The sequence below is a fragment of the Notolepis coatsorum genome, assembly GCF_963971535.1.
Source record: "Notolepis coatsorum genome assembly, chromosome: 9".
In the NCBI taxonomy this organism is placed as follows: Eukaryota; Metazoa; Chordata; class Actinopteri; order Aulopiformes; family Paralepididae; genus Notolepis; species Notolepis coatsorum.
The window spans coordinates 24,402,374-24,422,373 of record NC_140173.1 but is presented as its reverse complement, the minus strand read 5'-3'; the positions used below and the strand labels follow the sequence as shown (position 1 = coordinate 24,422,373).

The window sequence follows — 20,000 nt, the reverse complement described above, 5'->3', positions numbered from 1 at the left end:
GGGGCTTCCCACCCTCCAGAACATTTACAACAAGCGGTGCAGGGGTAAGGCTAAGAGAATCATCAAGGACTCCAGCCACCCGAACAACTGCCTCTTTGAACTGCTGCGGTCAGGCAAGCGATACCGGAGTCTTAAGGCGAGCACAGAAAGACTCAGAAGAAGCTTCTATCCCCAGGCCATCAGGCTGCTCAACGAACAATAAACACTATGCAACAACCATCAAATGCACACAGCACACACACCCACACGCACACACTCACTTTAAACAAACAACACACGGCAGCACCCACTCTCCACACTTTAGATCACCTAAACACACTTTATATTGATTGGTAAAGGATTTGCACTACAACTCGTACACCTTACTGTAAATTGTACCTAAATTGTACCTCATCCCATTTCTGCTTTGTACTATATAGTATTGTATATTAGTACATTGCATAGTATATTGTATATTGTATGGTAACTCAGTTACTTCTATTCTGCATCGAACATTGTACATATGTCTATACTGAACACTGTGACCTCTATTTTGACTTCTATTTTACATGCTATACTATTTTATTTCATACTTATCTTGTCTAGCACAGTCTCTGGAGCGTAACAGTAAGAAGCATTTTGTATAAAAGTATTCTGTACTTCTGTATGACAACTATTAAAGAAACTTGAAACTTGAAACTTGAACTTGATTTTATACCATTTCTTTCAATTCTAAAAAGATAAAAAAAATTATTTCAGTTTGACACCAAATCTGTGTAACAACCCAGCAATTGCTGCAACAAATATTGAGACATAATTGAGCATTGTAATGGCTATCATTAGGCAAAGCCTCTATACACTCAGGATTTTCATAATTATTTTCACAAATCTAAAAGATTTAATACTTAATAAAATGTTCAGGCCAAATCAAATATTATTTTTATAATATATATTTATATAATATAAAATATTGACATACAGTGTTGAGCTGCATCTCAAATTATTCCTCAGGGTCTCATGATCGGAAGATCGCCGGTTTGAGCCCGGAAAGTGGTGTTGTTGTACAGCAGGGAGCACTCTGTCCTCTGGACCTGGTGGTGTTGTTGTCCAGCAGGGAGACACTCTGTCCTCTGGACCTGGTGGTGTTGTTGTCCAGCAGGGAGCACTCTGTCCTTTGGACCTGGTGGTGTTGTTGTCCAGCAGGGAGACACTCTGTCCTCTGGACCTGGTGGTGTTGTTGTCCAGCAGGGAGCACTCTGTCCTCTGGACCTGGTGGTGTTGTTGTCCAGCAGGGAGCACTCTGTCCTCTGGACCTGATGGTGTTGTTGTCCAGCAGGGAGACACTCTGTCCTCTGGACCTGGTGGTGTTGTTGTCCAGCAGGGAGCACTCTGTCCTCTGGACCTGGTGGTGTTGTTGTCCAGCAGGGAGACACTCTGTCCTCTGGACCTGGTGGTGTTGTTGTCCAGCAGGGAGACACTCTGTCCTCTGGACCTGGTGTTGTTGTTGTCCAGCAGGGAACACTATGTCCTCTGGACCTGGTGGTGTTGTTGTCCAGCAGGGAGACACTCTGTCCTCTGGACCTGGTGGTGTTGTTGTCCAACAGGGAGACACTCTGTCCTCTGGACCTGGTGGTGTTGTTGTCCAGCAGGGAGCACTCTGTCCTCTGGACCTGGTGGTGTTGTTGTCCAGCAGGGAGCACTCTGTCCTCTGGACCTGGTGGTGTTGTTGTCCAGCAGGGAGACACTGTCCTCTGGACCTGGTGGTGTTGTTGTCCAGCAGGGAGCACTCTGTCCTCTGGACCTGGTGGTGTTGTTGTCCAGCAGGGAGACACTCTGTCCTCTGGACCTGGTGGTGTTGTTGTCCAGCAGGGAGACACTCTGTCCTCTGGACCTGGTGGTGTTGTTGTCCAGCAGGGAGACACTCTGTCCTCTGGACCTGGTGGTGTTGTTGTCCAGCAGGGAGACACTCTGTCCTCTGGACCTGGTGGTGTTGTTGTCCAGCAGGGAGACACTCTGTCCTCTGGACCTGGTGGTGTTGTTGTCCAGCAGGGAGACACTCTGTCCTCTGGACCTGGTGGTGTTGTTGTCCAGCAGAGAGCACTCTGTCCTCTGGACCTGGTGGTGTTGTTGTCCAGCAGAGAGCACTCTGTCCTCTGGACCTGGTGGTGTTGTTGTCCAGCAGGGAGCACTCTGTCCTCTGGACCTGGTGGTGTTGTTGTCCAGCAGGGAGCACTATGTCCTCTGGACCTGGTGGTGTTGTTGTCCATCAGGGAGACACTCTGTCCTCTGGACCTGGTGTTGTTGTTGTCCAGCAGGGAGCACTCTGTCCTCTGGACCTGGTGGTGTTGTTGTCCAGCAGGGAGACACTCTGTCCTCTGGACCTGGTGGTGTTGTTGTCCAGCAGGGAGCAGTCTGTCCTCTGGACCTGGTGGTGTTGTTGTCCAGCAGGGAGACACTCTGTCCTCTGGACCTGGTGGTGTTGTTGTCCAGCAGGGAGCACTCTGTCCTCTGGACCTGGTGGTGTTGTTGTCCAGCAGGGAGCACTCTGTCCTCTGGACCTGGTGGTGTTGTTGTCCAGCAGGGAGCACTCTGTCCTCTGGACCTGGTGGTGTTGTTGTCCAGCAGGGAGACACTCTGTCCTCTGGACCTGGTGGTGTTGTTGTCCAGCAGGGAGACACTCTGTCCTCTGGACCTGGTGGTGTTGTTGTCCAGCAGGGAGCACTCTGTCCTCTGGACCTGGTGGTGTTGTTGTCCAGCAGGGAGACACTCTGTCCTCTGGACCTGGTGTTGTTGTCCAGCAGGGAGCACTCTGTCCTCTGAACCTGGTGGTGTTGTTGTCCAGCAGGGAGCACTCTGTCCTCTGGACCTGGTGGTGTTGTTGTCCAGCAGGGAGACACTCTGTCCTCTGGACCTGGTGGTGTTGTTGTCCAGCAGGGAGCACTCTGTCCTCTGGACCTGGTGGTGTTGTTGTCCAGCAGGGAGACACTCTGTCCTCTGGACCTGGTGGTGTTGTTGTCCAGCAGGGAGACACTCTGTCCTCTGGACCTGGTGGTGTTGTTGTCCAGCAGGGAGCACTCTGTCCTCTGGACCTGGTGGTGTTGTTGTCCAGCAGGGAGACACTCTGTCCTCTGGACCTGGTGGTGTTGTTGTCCAGCAGGGAGCACTCTGTCCTCTGGACCTGGTGGTGTTGTTGTCCAGCAGGGAGACAATCTGTCCTCTGGACCTGGCAGTAACAATGCCCCATGTTACGGTGATAGGGACACCGTACACTGTCCTACAGATGAAACGTTAAACCCAGGTCCCAGATGACTTCTGGTTATCAAATAACCCAGGGCGCCTATCACAAAGGGTAGGGGGGTCAGGTCTCTGACATCTCTAATCATCCCTCCCTTTAATTTGACTGATATCAAACCTTTCAGCCATTGTGTCGGCTGCACATTGGTGGTGGAGGCAATTTCCGCTCTACATTGTAAAGGGCTTTGAGTGTCTAGAAAAGCACTATATGAATGCAATGATTCATTCCTCCCTCCCTTCCTTCCAGTGTTATGTTAGTGGTGTGCCAGGTGCACAGGGAAGCTGGGCTCTCAGGAAGCAACAAGCCACTGTTGTATACAGTGGTGGAGAGTAGTATAGTATAAAAAGTATTTTTACTCAAGGGCTGTACTTAAGTACAGTTTCAACTTTACTTGTACAATATCTGTAAAAACAAGAAAAACAAAGCTAACCTTCTTACTGTTTTTTTTGCTATTATGTACCTTACTAAAGCATAAGCCACATACCACTTTAACATAACCTTTAATCATAGCAGCATAACTGGGCCACATACCACTTTAACATAGCCTTTAATCAGAGCAGCATAACTGGGCCACATACCACTTTAACATAGCCTTTAATCATAGCAGCATAACTGGGCCACATACCACTTTAACATAGCCTTTAATCAGAGCAGCATACCTGGGCCACCACCCTCTACACCGACAGCGTATCGGACATGGCCTACAACAGGTGAAGGCCCTTCCCTGCCTGGCACGCCGCGAGGAAGAGGCTCTGAAAACTCCCGGAGGATGAGGCTATGTAAGGAGGTTCTCTCTCTCTCTGAGGAGGCTCTGCTGAGGGGGGGGGTCTCTGAAACTCCGTGAGGAGGAGGCTCCGAAGCTCTCTGAGGAGGCTTCCCCCCATAATCTTGTGGGGTCAGCTGGCGCACCGGGGAGACAAACACTCCAAAAAAGGAGGTTGATCCCTTAACCCAGGCTGACAGGTAACAAGAGCAGAGCTCGACCTGCACCCGGAGGACTGTGAACTACACAGGAGCGCCTAGAGGGGCTGACTGTAAAAAACAGTACCCCGACAGCCCACCCGCCCCCGCTGCTCACCGCCACGTGACGGGAGCGAGCAGAGGCGGAGAGCTTACGCCGCAAGTCATCACCCACCAAAGGGACCGTTGGACCAGCCGACTGTCTCTTGGTGGGGACGCTGGAGCCGGAAGGCCACCTCACTGGGGTGGGGCACTCGACGGCTGCCGGGCGGCACGCACCCAGCTCACCTTCTTGCCACAAACGTGGGGTCAGGGAACCTCCACGGCGCAACAGAGGAGGTCGCAACAGTGAACCGCTGGTGGAGGCCTGAACGGTAGTTCCCATTCCCACTTCCCATGATGCCATTTTCACTTTGGAAAAGAAAAAAGGACAGCAACATAAACAAAATCTAAACTAAGCTAATAGGATTACTTTTCGCTGCTTGAAGTGTGCTTGTAGCAACGGACTTCCGTGAGTGAAAGATAGGGAAGAGCGGAAGTACGGTCACACTAATACATGGGTGGAAGTGGGCGTGGCCGGACAGGTGTAGGTGCATAGAGGCAGAAAGCGTTCAAAGATCACAGTAGGTGATGGGGAATGTTCCAATATAGAGCAGAGCGCAGAGCTATTGCAAAATATAACTGTGCCACATACCACTTTAACATAACCTTTAATCAGAGCAGCATAACTGGGCCACATACCACTTTAACATAACCTTTAATCAGAGCAGCATAACTGGGCCACATACCACTTTAACATAACCTTTAATCAGAACAGCATAACTGGGCCACATACCACTTTAACATAACCTTTAATCAGAACAGCATAACTGGGCCACATACCACTTTAACATAACCTTTAATCAGAGAAGCATAACTGGACCACATACCACTTTAACATGACCTTTAATCAGAGCAACATAACTGGGCCACATACCACTTTAACACATAACATTTAGAGATGAATGGATCGAGGATTGCACTCTCCCAAGCACTGGAATACACACTAGTAGGGCTGAACCCTATTAGTAGATTTTTTTTTATAATTTTTATTTATTTTTAGCTTTTTTTTTTAATCATTCTTTCCAAAAGAAAAGAGGCCTAGAAGCGTGGCTAACGCTAATGGCACGCATACCAGAGGCTAACTGCCTACAAAAACAGGCACAGAGGCACTGAAAGAGGATTTCACCCATCTAATGAACACACTAGACTAGACAAATATCAAGATGTATCCATCAGTGGACCAATTGCATGCTTTTGCAGAGGACAAGAAGCCTTCAGTCGACTCCTTCAGGCATTAAGCACCCCCCACAGCCCAAATGCAATGATACAAAAAAAATATATATATATATCTATATATATATTATACTTTTTATTTCTTATTTTTAATTCTTTTTAGTCGACTAATAGTCGACTAACGGCAAATTTTGGCCAATCATAGTCGACTCCAAATCCTTAGTCGGGGACAGCCCTACACACTAGAGTACTATCTTACAGAATCCACGCAAGTCAAAGGTTCTATACAACTTCTTCCACCACTGGTTGTATAGAACCTTTGATTTGCGTGGATTCTGTTCCGCCGCTAAACGTAACCTATAACCCTAACCTTAACCTAACCCCAAGTGTAGCTATACCCTAAAATCCTCATGTTCCTTCCAAGAGTGGACATTTAGTCCTTACAAGGATGGGACAAAAAGGACACACACGCACGCCTACAGACACACACACGTGCGCACGCATGCACACACACACACACACACACACACACACACACACACACACACACACACACACACACACACACACACCTACACACACACACACACACACACACACACACACACCAAGCATTTCTCAGTAAATGTACCTTATATGTGACAAATACAACAAAACTTGAACTTGAAATGTAGAAAGCCAAGTTTCCTCACAATGCCTTGGCCGCGACTGTACACACACACACACATGCACGCACGCACGCACGCACGCACGCACGCACGCACGCACGCACGCACGCACGCGCACACACACACACACACACACACACACACACACACACACACACACACACACACACACACACACACACACACACACACACACACACACACACACACACACACACACACACACACACACACACACACACACACACACACACAAACAAACACACACACACACAAATAGACGAGTCTATTCTTATCAACTTTCACAAATAAACACATGCATACATGCATGCACTGGCATGTAAAGAGATAATTGCTCTACAGTATGCTATAGAGATGTATACATTCACACACGTGCGCACACACGCACACGCACACACACACACACACACACACACACACACACACACACACACACACACACACACACACACACACACACACACACACACACACACACACACACACACACACACACACACACACACACACACACATCCCAAATCCATCCACAAATACACTATCCACTCAGCTGCATAGTGAAGTAGGCCAATTATAATTGTACTTGATGTTATGAAAATGGATCTGCAGTCTGACTTACAAATGAAAGCCTGGCGAAGACTTATGTGTTCTGCTCTGATTGAGAGCCTGCAGCTCACAGTGTTCATGACTCAGGCGCAGCGGCAGCGAGTGATCGTGGGGAGAGAATTGCTCCAGCTAAACTTGGGACCACCAAAGTGTCCTGTGTTGTGTTCTGGTTAAATAGCCAGGGCTGCTTTGAGGTGGGAGTTAGCTGTAGCATTGAAGGAACATGCCAAAATTGTGGGCGATGCACTCAACGTCTTCCCCAGAGTTAGTCAATAAGATAGATATCAATTTCATCTCTGTGCGTTCAGTAGAAAGCTGTCCGGCTGCAAGCTAGCCTAGTGTAGCACAAATGAATGGAAGCGGATGCGTAGCGGCTAGCCTAGGCATTGGCCAACTAACACCTCTCCCGGGCCCTCATTTATCAACGTTGCGTACGCACAGATATGTGCGTAACCCGTGCGTACGATCGTTTCTAAGCACACTTATCAATTTGAACGTGTGCTTGACTTTGTGCGTATATTTACGCACAGCTCCGGCCGTGCGTACCTGGCGCCCGGTGGTATAATATGAAGACTGCAGTCTGCAACGCGGAAATAAGCTTCCGTGCATTAGTTTCAACACTGGCGTGTTCAACTTCTGTATGACCCGTAATTCATTATAGTTCATTGTAAAATAGCGACAGTGTAATTATAACGTGCTCACGCGCGAACAAGAGGTTGGCCTGCTTGTTTGGCAGGGGGGGCAGGCGCAGAACACCCACCTCCAAACGCGATCAAATATTGTTTCAAATAAAAAGCTAAATACTATTATTTTGTGTGTCATGTTTCCAAATAAGATTGGTCACAACGAGATGCTTTCTACTTCAATTTGTTGGTTAGAATAGATGACCTCCGTTGAAACTTCACTGAGACTCACAGTCTATTTGTGAGCTCCCGCACAGACGTGATAATAATAACAATAATAATAATAGCTTCATTTTATATAGCGCCTTTCAAGAGACCCAAGGTCACTTTACAGATAGGGGGGGGAAATAACAAAGTGACAAACATAGTGGACAGACACAACATATAAATATGATGATGGAATTCATTCAAGTCCTCTCCACCCTCGGGTCTTTGCCACCGCGGCACGGTCCATCGTGATATTGGAGATGGATCGAGCAATAGACTGTTACTGTAGCTGTCAAAGCTCCATCACAAATGCAGTTATGTGAATAGAAAGGGATTCCATTCAGTGATGCGCATTTGCCTGATACATGTCGTTGCTGCATGCCGGGAGGAAGGCATGCTGCATGTTTTCAATTCATTAAATAAAATGGATACTTTTTGCAAGGGTTTACTGACTGTCATACAAATAATCAACCAACTACATACTGTAACTTTTCAGTGCACGTTCTTATTTACATTGTGACAACAGCCTTGTGAGCTCCCGCACACAGACATGATGTAATTCAAGTTCAAGTTTGTATTGATCACATATAGGCAGGCTACACATGGCGTAGGCTACATCATACATGGCAGTGAGATTAATTGTTCTTGTATATGCTCTCATATTATTGTTTATATAGGCTACCCAATACCGACATCAAAATAGATTGTATGCCTCTACAAATCATATGCAGCAGGTAGAAAATTTACGGAAAATCCGTCGCGATTTGGAATAAAATTGAGGAGAACTTTAATCCCTGGGTATTAATCGAACAAAACTGGGAAAAGGCAGTCATATTCCAGCACGGTCTTTATTAGTTAATATGGTCTTTAAGTTAATAGATATCATATCCGACATCACCGTACGTGTACATGTCTGTCAGCCTGTCTCGTAGTTCTCCCATAACACGCTTCGCTCGGCTTAGTCCACTTTTCCACATTTCATGGGGGTGTTCCATTACCGTATATGGTTAATTACGGGCGGTGCTATATGCAAATACTTAAAACCGTGCACGAGCGTGGAGCGTAGAACTTAATGGTATTTATCAACACGGAGTGTGCGTACGACCCGTGTACGCACGTGTGATAAATCCCGATTTTTCTGTGCGTACACACATTCTAAATTCTGTGCTTAAGAACGGAAATAGAACACTTTCTAAGAATTGTTGATAAATGAGGGCCCCGGAGTTTTAAGCTAGGCTAGCCGCTACGCATCTGCTTCCATTCATTGTGCTAAGCTAAACTAGCTTGCAGCCGGGTAGCTCTCTATTGAACGCACAGAGAGGAAACTGATATCTATCTTCTTGTCTGACTTTGGAGAAGATGGTGAGCACATTTCCCATAATGGTTGGTGTGTCGGACTTAATAGAAGCCAGCGCCGTTAAGATCTCTACCATGCCGCCTGCCTGGTGCAGTGGTAGGAGGAAGCTGTCCATCCTTAATCTGTCCTCCTTCGATTTTGCATTAGTTTGAAGTTTGAAGTTTGTTTATAAATTATCACAATAAAATACACATACTTTACAGTGAAATGCTTGGTTCTTTATGAGCCCCTGAGAGTGTGCTTCATACAGAAAAAGAAAAAGTAAGTAAGAAAGTAAGTCAAAAGTAAGTCAAAAAAGTAAGTAAAGAGGAATATACAATATACATATATACAATATACAGTACAATATACAATCTAAAGTACAACCTAGGTACAGTCTAAGTACAGTGAGTAAAAATGAGTACACAGTGAGGTACAATGCGAAAAATATGGTACACAACTTTGAGGTAAGGTGCAATTGCAAATGACGTATGAATGTAGTGCAAATCTCTTTAATAATAGATAAATATAATGTAGTGTTAAAGTGTCTAAAGTGAGTGTTGAGGTGAGTGTTTGTTTAAAAGGATGTGTGTGCAATGAGTGTAGATGATGGATTGTTACATGGAGTCTACTAGGCCTACTACTCTGGTGGCCGCCGCCTGTTCAAGTTATAAATGGGAACGTCACCCAATTTAAGAATTCACATAATGTTCTTTCTTCCTGTGCCCCGGGACAGTTCAGTCAGTATATGTGAACATGGAGCACTCGCTCCTAAAGCTAGACATCAGAGAGAACCCTCCAAGCTATGATGTCACTGGGATGTACACATCTGGGGCTGCTCCATGAATTGTTCAAGTTCAAGTTTAAAGTTTCTTTATTAGTTGTCATACAAAAATACAGAACGCTTTTGAAATGCTTCTTTCTGTTTTGCTCCTGAGAGCGTGCTAGATAAAAATAGATAAGTACAAAATAAGTATACAATAAGTATAAAATAGAAGTCAAAAGTACGTAAACAAAAGGGTTCGATATACATACAATATACAATGCAAAGTAGAAAAAGTAGCTGAGTTACAATACAATATACAGTACAATGCAGAAATGGGATGAGGTACAATTTAGGGTAAGGTGTATGAGGTATGAGTTGTAGTGAAAATCTCTTTACCATAAAGTGTGTTAAAGTGTCTAAAGAGGGTGAAGTGGGTGCTGCAGTGAGTTGTTTATTTAAAGTGAGTGTGTGCGTGTGGATGTGTGTGCTGTGAGTGTATTTGATGGTTTGTTACATAGTGTCATTGTCATTGAGCCTCCTGATGGCCTGGGGATAGAAGCTCCTTCTGAGTCTCTCTGTACTGGCTATGAGACTCCGGTATCGCTTGCCTGACCGCAGCAGTTCAAAGAGGCAGTTGTTTGGGTGGCTGGAGTCTTTGATTATTCTCTTAGCCTTACCCATGCATTGGGTTCTGAGTTTATGAGGCAATGTTTGTGTGAGACCATACACCCACATGAGGCTTAAATGCCGGTTCAGACCTTCTAGCAATGCTAGGATATAAACATTAGTTTAGATTAGATTCATTAGATTAATCTCTTGGTAGAGGATAGTCGAATAAGGACAACAGCTGTGAGTCTGTCTCTCTGTCAGCGTGACACAAGACCCAGCCCCACCAGGTTCATGTGAAGGTAAGATAAAATAAGATATTCCTTTATTTATCCCCCCTTTGATTATATTTTGATTTGAAATCTTAATTTCGAACATGTAAATGAATACAAACAAAATAAATAACTAAACAAAATCAAAACATAAATCAAACAAAATAAATAACTAAACAAAAGCAAAACATAACTCAATTTACATGTTCGAAAAGGAGTAGGAAGAAGTATACACTTATTTAATCCTACCCCTTTTTCACTACTGAAATAAGTGTACTAATTTAAAACATTTCAAAACAAATATATATATATATGCAAAACAAAAACAAAAAAAAATATATCTGTAAAACATGAAAGAAATAAAATAAAAATGTAAACACCCGTGAATATCAAGTCCCTTCCTCATCCCTGTACCTCGTGAACATAATTTCCTTATAAATCAGTTTGAATTGTCTCATATTTGGACATTGCTTTCACTATGAATTGAAAATGGGGGACCCTGATGTAAACAAGACAAACGTCTTTTTCTGGTCTGCATCCCCTTAACACATTAACTGCCACGCTTATATCCATCAATGTATGATCACTGCCACCAGTCTAAGCCTATGGAGATGTTTACCTTCTTTGCAGGGCTATAACTTTTTAAATTGTATTGCTAAATTGACCTTACTATGGCCCATTCAACATCGATTATCTATCGTTCAGGATGTAGGAACGTTTTACTTTTTCATTCATAGATTCATACGAAAATACCATCTAGAATATAAATATGTTTTTATCGTTTTCTGCAGTAATTCCTAGAACGCTAGTTATAGGCATAAACGCATAGATTATCAACTGCCGTTTGTTGGCGATACACTCTATATTAAAATGTTCAACTGTACATGATCCTAAACGTTATGACTTATCATGCGCGGATGAATGGGGGGGGGGGGTCGTTTATAATTCCGTGATCGTCAGTAAATGCTTTATGTAGTATGGGTGATATATTGATCAGAGCAGTTTGCATGAATAATAATAAACAAACGCGCTGAAAATGACGTCAGCGTCCTCTTACCGTTCGCCGATGAGACTGGAGGAAAAAGATCCCACTTATTTGACGGTGATCTCCTAGATCCTTTTCCGGTTTGTATAATCATAATAAACGCCCAAATCATATCGATTATTGCGTTATGGCAGCGATCGCTACACACGGACGTCTGTCTAGAGTCCCGCAACAATATGTGAGTGGCGGACGCATTTGCCAGATGCACGGAGATCTCCAGAGATCCATTTCCGGTTGCAACTCGCCGATCATCCACCAGGCGGCAGTATTGAAGCGTTGCAGAGTTGTGCAGGCTCCCACTGTATCAGACCAGGCTCCGTGAGGGAATAATGAATACCATGGCGAAAAAATTAAATATGATCTCAATAACGTCGTACGCCGTGGAATGGCAGAATTAGCATGAACTTGAATCACGTTGTACGACGTTCTTGGCGCAGGATGTGTTAACAATTGTGTGTATTGAGCCGTACTGTATTGTACCCATTCTGCAATCTGTTAAATAAAGTGTTTTCATTCATTCACTCATTCATTCATTCATTCATTCATTCATTCATTCATTCATTCATTCATTCATTCATTCATTCATTCATTCATTCATTCATTCATGCATTCATTCATTCATGCATTCATTTATGCATTCATCCCTTGGGGAAATTCAGGCGTCATAGCAGCATGGGGGGGGGGGGAGTTACAGGTATGGGCAGGGTAATAGTAGAAAGACATACATACAGTATAGACAATCAAAGGTCATCTGAATATAAAAATAAACAGTGTACACAATATAATTAACTCTGAAAGTAGAAATATGAGAAAAATAAATAGTGTAAACAAAGGTGCAGCAGATGAGGGCCTGTATCAGTTATACGTTACAATACATTTAGGCAATAATGTATTTGAATCTGAATATACAGTATACTATGAGTAAAAGTAATCAGTAAGGTACCCTAACTGGCATGATATGTGTCAGGGTGTGTGATTGAATAAAATCTGTCGGAGACAAACAAGCTGAACATGGCCGCCCAACTAAGCACCGCCAACATGGGCATGGAGAGGTGCAGAACCTTTTCCTCCAGACGGCCCATTAGGACTAATTACTCTTAGCGTCCTGACGTGTTTATCTCCAGGTTTTCACACAAAGACTCTCAGCCCAGTCCATTTGTTTTCCCTTCATCTCCTCCTTTCTCCTCCTCTCTCCCTCCTCCTCTTCCTCCTCCTCCTCACTTCCTCCTTTTAATAAAAGCCTTTTTGTGTTCGGGGGGGGGGGGGGGAGAAGAAAAGAGAAACATTATTAAAGGGTGTTTTTCTCTTCTCTCCCTCTGTGCGATGAAAGGCGCTGATGGAAGCCATTATGGCTCCGCGAACGTAATCAGTTCAGAGTCCAAAATAAACGCTGAGAAATTCTCGGGACGGAGTCACAATGGCGCGTCCTTTTCATCCTCGCTAATTGAATCGTCTCCCTATGAGCTGGGCTTCAGCCAGGGGCCACCCAAAAGTCACTCGCAAGAATGTGTGCGTGTGTTTATTAGTGTGTCTTTCAGTGGTTTTTGCTTCTTAACCGATGGGATCATCTTTATTCCAGGCCCACGGTGTGACCAGGCCAACTAACAGATTGAAAAATTAAATGACTTGTATGGCAAAGATGTCAATCGTTTTTTATGCGTATAAGTTAGGACTTTACTTTTTTTCCACGACAAGAGATATGTAATGTTAATCACCTGAAATTATTCTGTTTTTTGGGGGGGGGGGGGGGGGAAACCCTGCATATATCGGTATCGGTTGATATCGGTATCGGAAATTAAGAGTTGGACAATATCGGTAAATCAGATATCGGTAAAAAAGCCAATATCGAGCATCCCTAGTAATTAACCCTCTGCCTAGAAACGTGCACGTATTTGTCCTCCCGTTCTCAACATTGACTGCAGGGTGAAAGGCATTTAGTGAGGTCAGCTAAAACACATTTGCATTTTTGTCATTTAGCTTGACACTTTTATATAAGTATATATAGTAACTTATATATACTTATATAAGTTCTGTACAACAGGTCAGCAGAAAGGGTACAACTCTGGCAGCTAAGAGTTAGTAACATTGTTCGTCAAACAGTGTTGAACTTGAGTGCTATAGTCTTGAGTGCATATTAGTAAAGACATATTAGCATAGTAGGTACTAGGTAGTAATATAGGCAAGGACAATTCCTTAGAAGCAGAGTGCATTAATAAATTATGTACCATGGTACTGGCTATTGTATAAATACTGTACCATGGTACTGGCTATTGTATAAATACTGTACCATGGTACTGGCTATTGTATAAATACTGTACCATGGTACTGGCTACTGTATAAATAATCGACCATAGTATTGGCTATTGTATAAATAATTGACCATAGTACTGCCATGATAAAATTCACACACACAATAGTATTGCCATAGTACCACTTTTGTACTTAAATTATACCAAAATATAATCTTAATTTAAACCATAATACAGATGATAACATCATCGTAGTTTTTATTATTTCCATCAATGTAGTGACCAACAAAAGATGGAAATGCCCAGACACTTTTTTATTTTTAAAAACCATGATACCTTTTTGTACTTTCTCTGGTAGCTTCACGTCTTCGCATGGTGACCCAGCAGGGAATCTAACCTCTTTGATGCTATCTGTCGCTATTTCTACTAAGTCCCCCACTTACCCACCCACTTCTTAGGGACCTGCACTGGCTCCCCATCGCCGCACGAATCCGCTTCAAGGCCCTCGACCTGGCATATCGTGCGGTGAAGGGAATGGCTCCCGCCTACCTCCGGGCAATGGTCTCTAGCTACACACCATCAAGACCCCTACGTTCTGAATCTTCTAGCTGCCTCAGACCCACTCCTATCCGAGCTCCGGGAGGGTCATCAAAGAGAAGCCGCCTATTCTCTGTCCATGCTCCACAATGGTGGAACGAACTTCCCACCACAGTTAGGACAGCCGAATCCCGTCCAATCTTTCGCCATCGACTGAAGACACACTTCTTCAATCAAATCTGAAATGAATATATATATATATGAACATGAATATACATCTTCCTATAATACACTAACATACACTCAACACTGTCTGTAGCACTCAAGTCTGAACACTTTGATGAACATTGTTACTCAGCTGATAGAGTTGTACCCTTCCTGCTGACTTGTTGTACAGAACTTGTAAGAATGACAAACTGTGAAGTAAATGTAAGTGTGTCCCTGTTTCCAGGCCAGCTGTGTGGGGAAGGCTGGCACCGCGTGGAGGAGGCCTGTCTGAGGATCAACTCCAGCCGGGAGAGCTACGACAACGCCCAGCACTACTGCAAGAACCTGGACGGGAGCATCGCCTCACTGCTCACAGACAAGCAGGTGGACTTTGTCCTGGAGGAGTTGACCAAGTACCAGCTGCAAGGCAAGGTAGGATGAGATACGATAAGATACTCCTTTATTAATCCCCTAGGGGAAATTCGGGTGTCAAAGCAGCATGGGGGGGGGGGGGGGGGGGGGGCGGGAACAGGGTCGGGTATGCATAGCTTCACAATACAAATACAATATTATGGTGATATAAAAAGTACAAACACAAGATAGTCCAGTGGTGAGAGTCCAGTGATATGAGTCTCTAGTGCAAAGAAACAAGATAGTCGGTACAGTACAGTGATGTGAGTCTCTAGTTCTCAAGTCCCGAGTTGTGACAGTGATAGTTCTGGCAGCAGAACCGGCCGCCCGAGCCCTTTGTTGTAGAGCCTGATGGCTGCCGGTATAAAGGACCGGCCCAGGCGCTTTGTGGGGGGGGGGGGGGGGAGTCTTAGGGTGAACGTGCTCTTCATTCTGGCTAGCTCCTTGTAGAGAGGGGTTCTCCAGGATGGCTTCTAGCTTTTTCCTGGAGCTACTGGTCCAGCGACCCGGCCCTAACACTGTGAGAGCCAGACACTCCAGGGCCCTCATGCATCAACGTGGACGTAGAACTTGACCTACTTCCACACGTAAGCACGGAATGTAGAACTAGCGCACGCACAGGGAAGTCGGCATTCATCACACTTGCGTACGCAGGCTCTACGCACACCTGTCATGATGAATACCACTTTGTTCTACCGTCAATGCTCGTGCATGATTATCCATATATGGTCATGAAAATGAGGAAACACCCCCCATGGGATGTGAAATAATGGACCGACCCGTTAGAAACTCCACGGAGAATTCACTGCTGTCGAACCAAGAAGACACTATCGCGTATTATGGGATAAATAATAAAAGGCGGACTTGTAAACGGTGATGTCAGATATCAACGGCTCCCTAAGACCATTGCTGCAATTCTGCCTGGACAGCTCAAAATACTAATAAAGACCGTTCGTTGACCACTGTTTGGCGTTGGTTGTGTGTCATTATAACCGTGCTGTAATATGAATGCCTTTATTAGTTGTGTTCGATTGGCTATATGATTTTTAGATGCATCTATTTCGTTGTCGGCTAATAAAGACCGCGCTGGAATATGACTGCCTTTTCCCGTGTTGTTTGATTAATACCCCAGGGATTAAAGTTCTCCTCAATTTTATTCCAAATTGCGATGGATCTCCCGTCAATTTTCTACCTGCTGCATATGATTTCTAGAGGCATACTACAATCTATTTTGATGTCAGTATTGGGTAGCCTATATAAACAATATAATACGAGAGCATATACAAGAACAATGAATCTCACTGCATGTATGATAGCCTGCCTTTCAATACATGAACTTGAATTCCATCATGTTTGTGTGCGGCACAGTGCGGGACTCACAAGGCTGTAGTCACAATGGGTGGTACAGTAATAATAACAGTCCACACAATATCACGATCCATGCCATAGCCTATGTTCTATTAGGACATGATCTGTGACGACAAATGTTCTAGAATGTTTGATTAAGATATCATACTCTGACAGCATGCCTATGAGCAACAAAAACGCGAACTTGAATCCCATCATATACATAGTCTGTCCACTAGTGTCATTGCAATGCGTTTTCTATTCTTTCTTATACAGTAAAAAGGGGGAAGAACACTATATTCATATGACTTGTATTCTGCTTACAGCTTCGAAGTTCCACTTGTTTCGTTTAACGTAAAGCCTTTTAAATATAATCAAAACGTTCCCGTGTTTCTGCGGTCTGCGCAGAATAATAACGAGTTGAGCTTTATGATTTATGATGAATTGAAAATGGGGGACCCTGATGTAAACAAGACGAAAGTCTTTCTCTGGTCTGCATCCCCTTAACAATTGTATGTACTGAGCTGTACTGTACTGTACCCATTCTGCACTCTGTTAATAAACTTTTCAATCAATCAATCAATCAAGCTACGCGGAGCGCAGTCAGTCAGTACACCCCGTATATTCCGATAACGCTATATAAACCATGCTGCATTCATTCTGAGAGAAAGATCTATTATTCCAAATGCTATTTATAGGGTTTTGACCATAATTACACTACTGTTGCTATTTTACAATGAACTATAATGAACTACGGTTCGTACAGAACGTGCCAGTGTTATTATGCACAGAAGCTCATTTCCTTGTTGTAATAATATATTCTACCACTGGGCGCTAGGTACGCCAGGTCTGAACTGTGCGTAGATGTAAGCACGAAGTCAAGTTCAAGTTCAAATTGATGAATCCCACTCTTTGCTTAGAAATGATCGTACGCACAGGGTAAGCACAGATCTGTGCGTAGAACACGTTGATGCATGAGGGCCCAGGAGCGCTGTGTGGGGAGACTGTGGCGTTATGTTGTTGATACACTCGATGGCCGAAGAGCAAAACCTCCTATCTGTATCATTTTCTGATGGGCGGATTTCACTTTATAAAATATCATTCTGCAAGAAAACAACATGTGGCAAAAGTATATTTTTCAGATAGGAGGTTTTGCTCTTCGGCCATCGCTATGCATTAAATAAAAGAAACCCCCAGATAATCTCTTAGTTACATCAATATTGTGCTGTCAGGACAGTTTCATGTGTGCAAGTTAAGTATTTAATGTTGACTATTACTTCCTATTATAATTATGTCTATTACCGTCATCATCTTATCAACCAGGAAATGCTTGTGTGAAACCTAGTATAAAAGTATATTATTTATTTATTGTGAATCTCTTAGTTACAACAGCATTGAGTAGCTAAGAAGGGTTGTGATTATACAGTAGGTGAATATCTTAGTTACAACAGCAATGTGTAGCTAATAAGGGTTGTGATTATAGGTGAATCTCTTAGTTACAACAGCATTGTGTAGCAGGGTTGTGATTATACAGTAGGTGAATCTCTTAGTTACAACAGCAATGTGTAGCTAAGCAGGGTGGTGATTATAGGTGAATCTCAGCATTGTGTAGAGCAAGCAGGGTGGTGATTATATGTGAATATCTTGGTTACAACAGCAATGTGTAGTTAATAAGGGTTGTGATTATAGGTGAATCTCTTAGTTACAACATCAATGTGTAGCTAAGCAGGGTTCTGATTATATAGATATAGAAGTATTTCCAACGTTTTTCTGCTCTGACCAGAACTCACATCTCTCTCGGGGCTCTACAGTCAGACTAATGACGTAACGTAAGTAGCCCAACTAAACGCTGTTGAAGTCAACAGGTTGTCAATTCAAACCGAGAACAAGATTTCCACTTCTGCGATGGCTTTCAAATGTAGACGTCATGTTAATTTGTAGACTAGCGGGGATACGTGGAAGGACCCAATTCAATGACCTTGTTTAAACAGACAAAACGGTACAATACAGACTTGAACAGGAGGATATGGTCAGAGCTGTGTCTGGAGACGATAGAGCTGTGTCTGGAGAAGATAGAGCTGTGTCTGGAGACGATATGGTCAGAGCTGTGTCTGGAGACGATATGGTCAGAGCTGTGTCTAAAGAAGATATGGTCAGAGCTGTGTCTGGAGAAGATAGAGATGTGTCTGGACAGACGATATGGTCAGAGCTGTGTCTGGAGAAGATAGAGATGTGTCTGGAGAAGATAGAGATGTGTCTGCAAGATATGGTCAGAGCTGTGTCTGGAGAAGATAGAGCTGTGTCTGGAGAAGATATGGTCAGAGCTGTGTCTGGAGAAGATATGTTCAGAGCTGTGTCTGGAGAAGATATGTTCAGAGCTGTGTCTGGAGACGATATGGTCAGAGCTGTGTCTGGAGAAGATATGGTCAGAGCTGTGTCTGGAGACGATATGGTCAGAGCTGTGTCTGGAGAAGATATGTTCAGAGCTGTGTCTGGAGAAGATATGGTCAGAGCTGTGTCTGGAGACGATATGGTCAGAGCTGTGTCTGGAGAAGATATGGTCAGAGCTGTGTCTGGAGACGATATGGTCAGAGCTGTGTCTGGAGAAGATAGAGCTGTGTCTGGAGAAGATAGAGCTGTGTCTGGACTCTGGAGAAGATATGGTCAGAGCTCTGCTCAGGGTAATTCACCGTCTCGCCTTCCTTCCTTCCAGTCATTACTGCAACACCAGCCACGTTGTCAAACTGACCAGTGCAGCGTCAGAGCACTGATAACTGATAATAATAATAATAATAACCCTAATATGATCAGGATGTATCAGTATCATCATCGTGCGTGCGTGCGTGCATGTGTGTATTGAAGCCCCTACCTACTCCAGGGGTATCTGACCCTGCACTCTGAGCCCTCTGTTTAAATTCCTACATGCACGCTATGTGTTTCTCAGATGGATGTGCCAAGAAATACACACACACATACACACACAGACACACACACACACACAGCCACACACAGACACACACACACACACACACACACATACACACACACAGCCACACACAGACACACACACACATACACACACACAGCCACACACAGACACACACACACACACACACACACACACACACACACACACACACACACACACACACACACACACACACACACACACACACACACACACACACACAGACACACACACACACACACACACACACACACACACAGCCACACACAGACACACACACACACATACACACACAGACACACACACACACACACACACACACACACACACACACACACACACACAGCCACACACAGACACACACACACACATACACACACACACAGCCACACACAGACACACACACACACATACACACACACAGCCACACACAGACACACACACACACACACACACACACACACACACACACACACACACACACACACACACACACACACACACACACACACACACACACACACACACACACACACACACACACACACACACACACACACAC

General features: G+C 44.3%; 1 protein-coding gene across 1 annotated transcript in view; it reads left to right on the top strand.

Annotated features, from left to right (window-relative positions):
* Positions 1 to 20,000, top strand: part of LOC311234561 (attractin-like protein 1) — a gene marked incomplete at both ends in the record, with an annotated part of 812,919 nt that overhangs the window by 256,070 nt on the left and 536,849 nt on the right. The window contains 1 exon segment of the mRNA XM_084321810.1: positions 14,957 to 15,144. Coding sequence (XP_084177936.1) covers positions 14,957 to 15,144 — 188 coding nt within the window.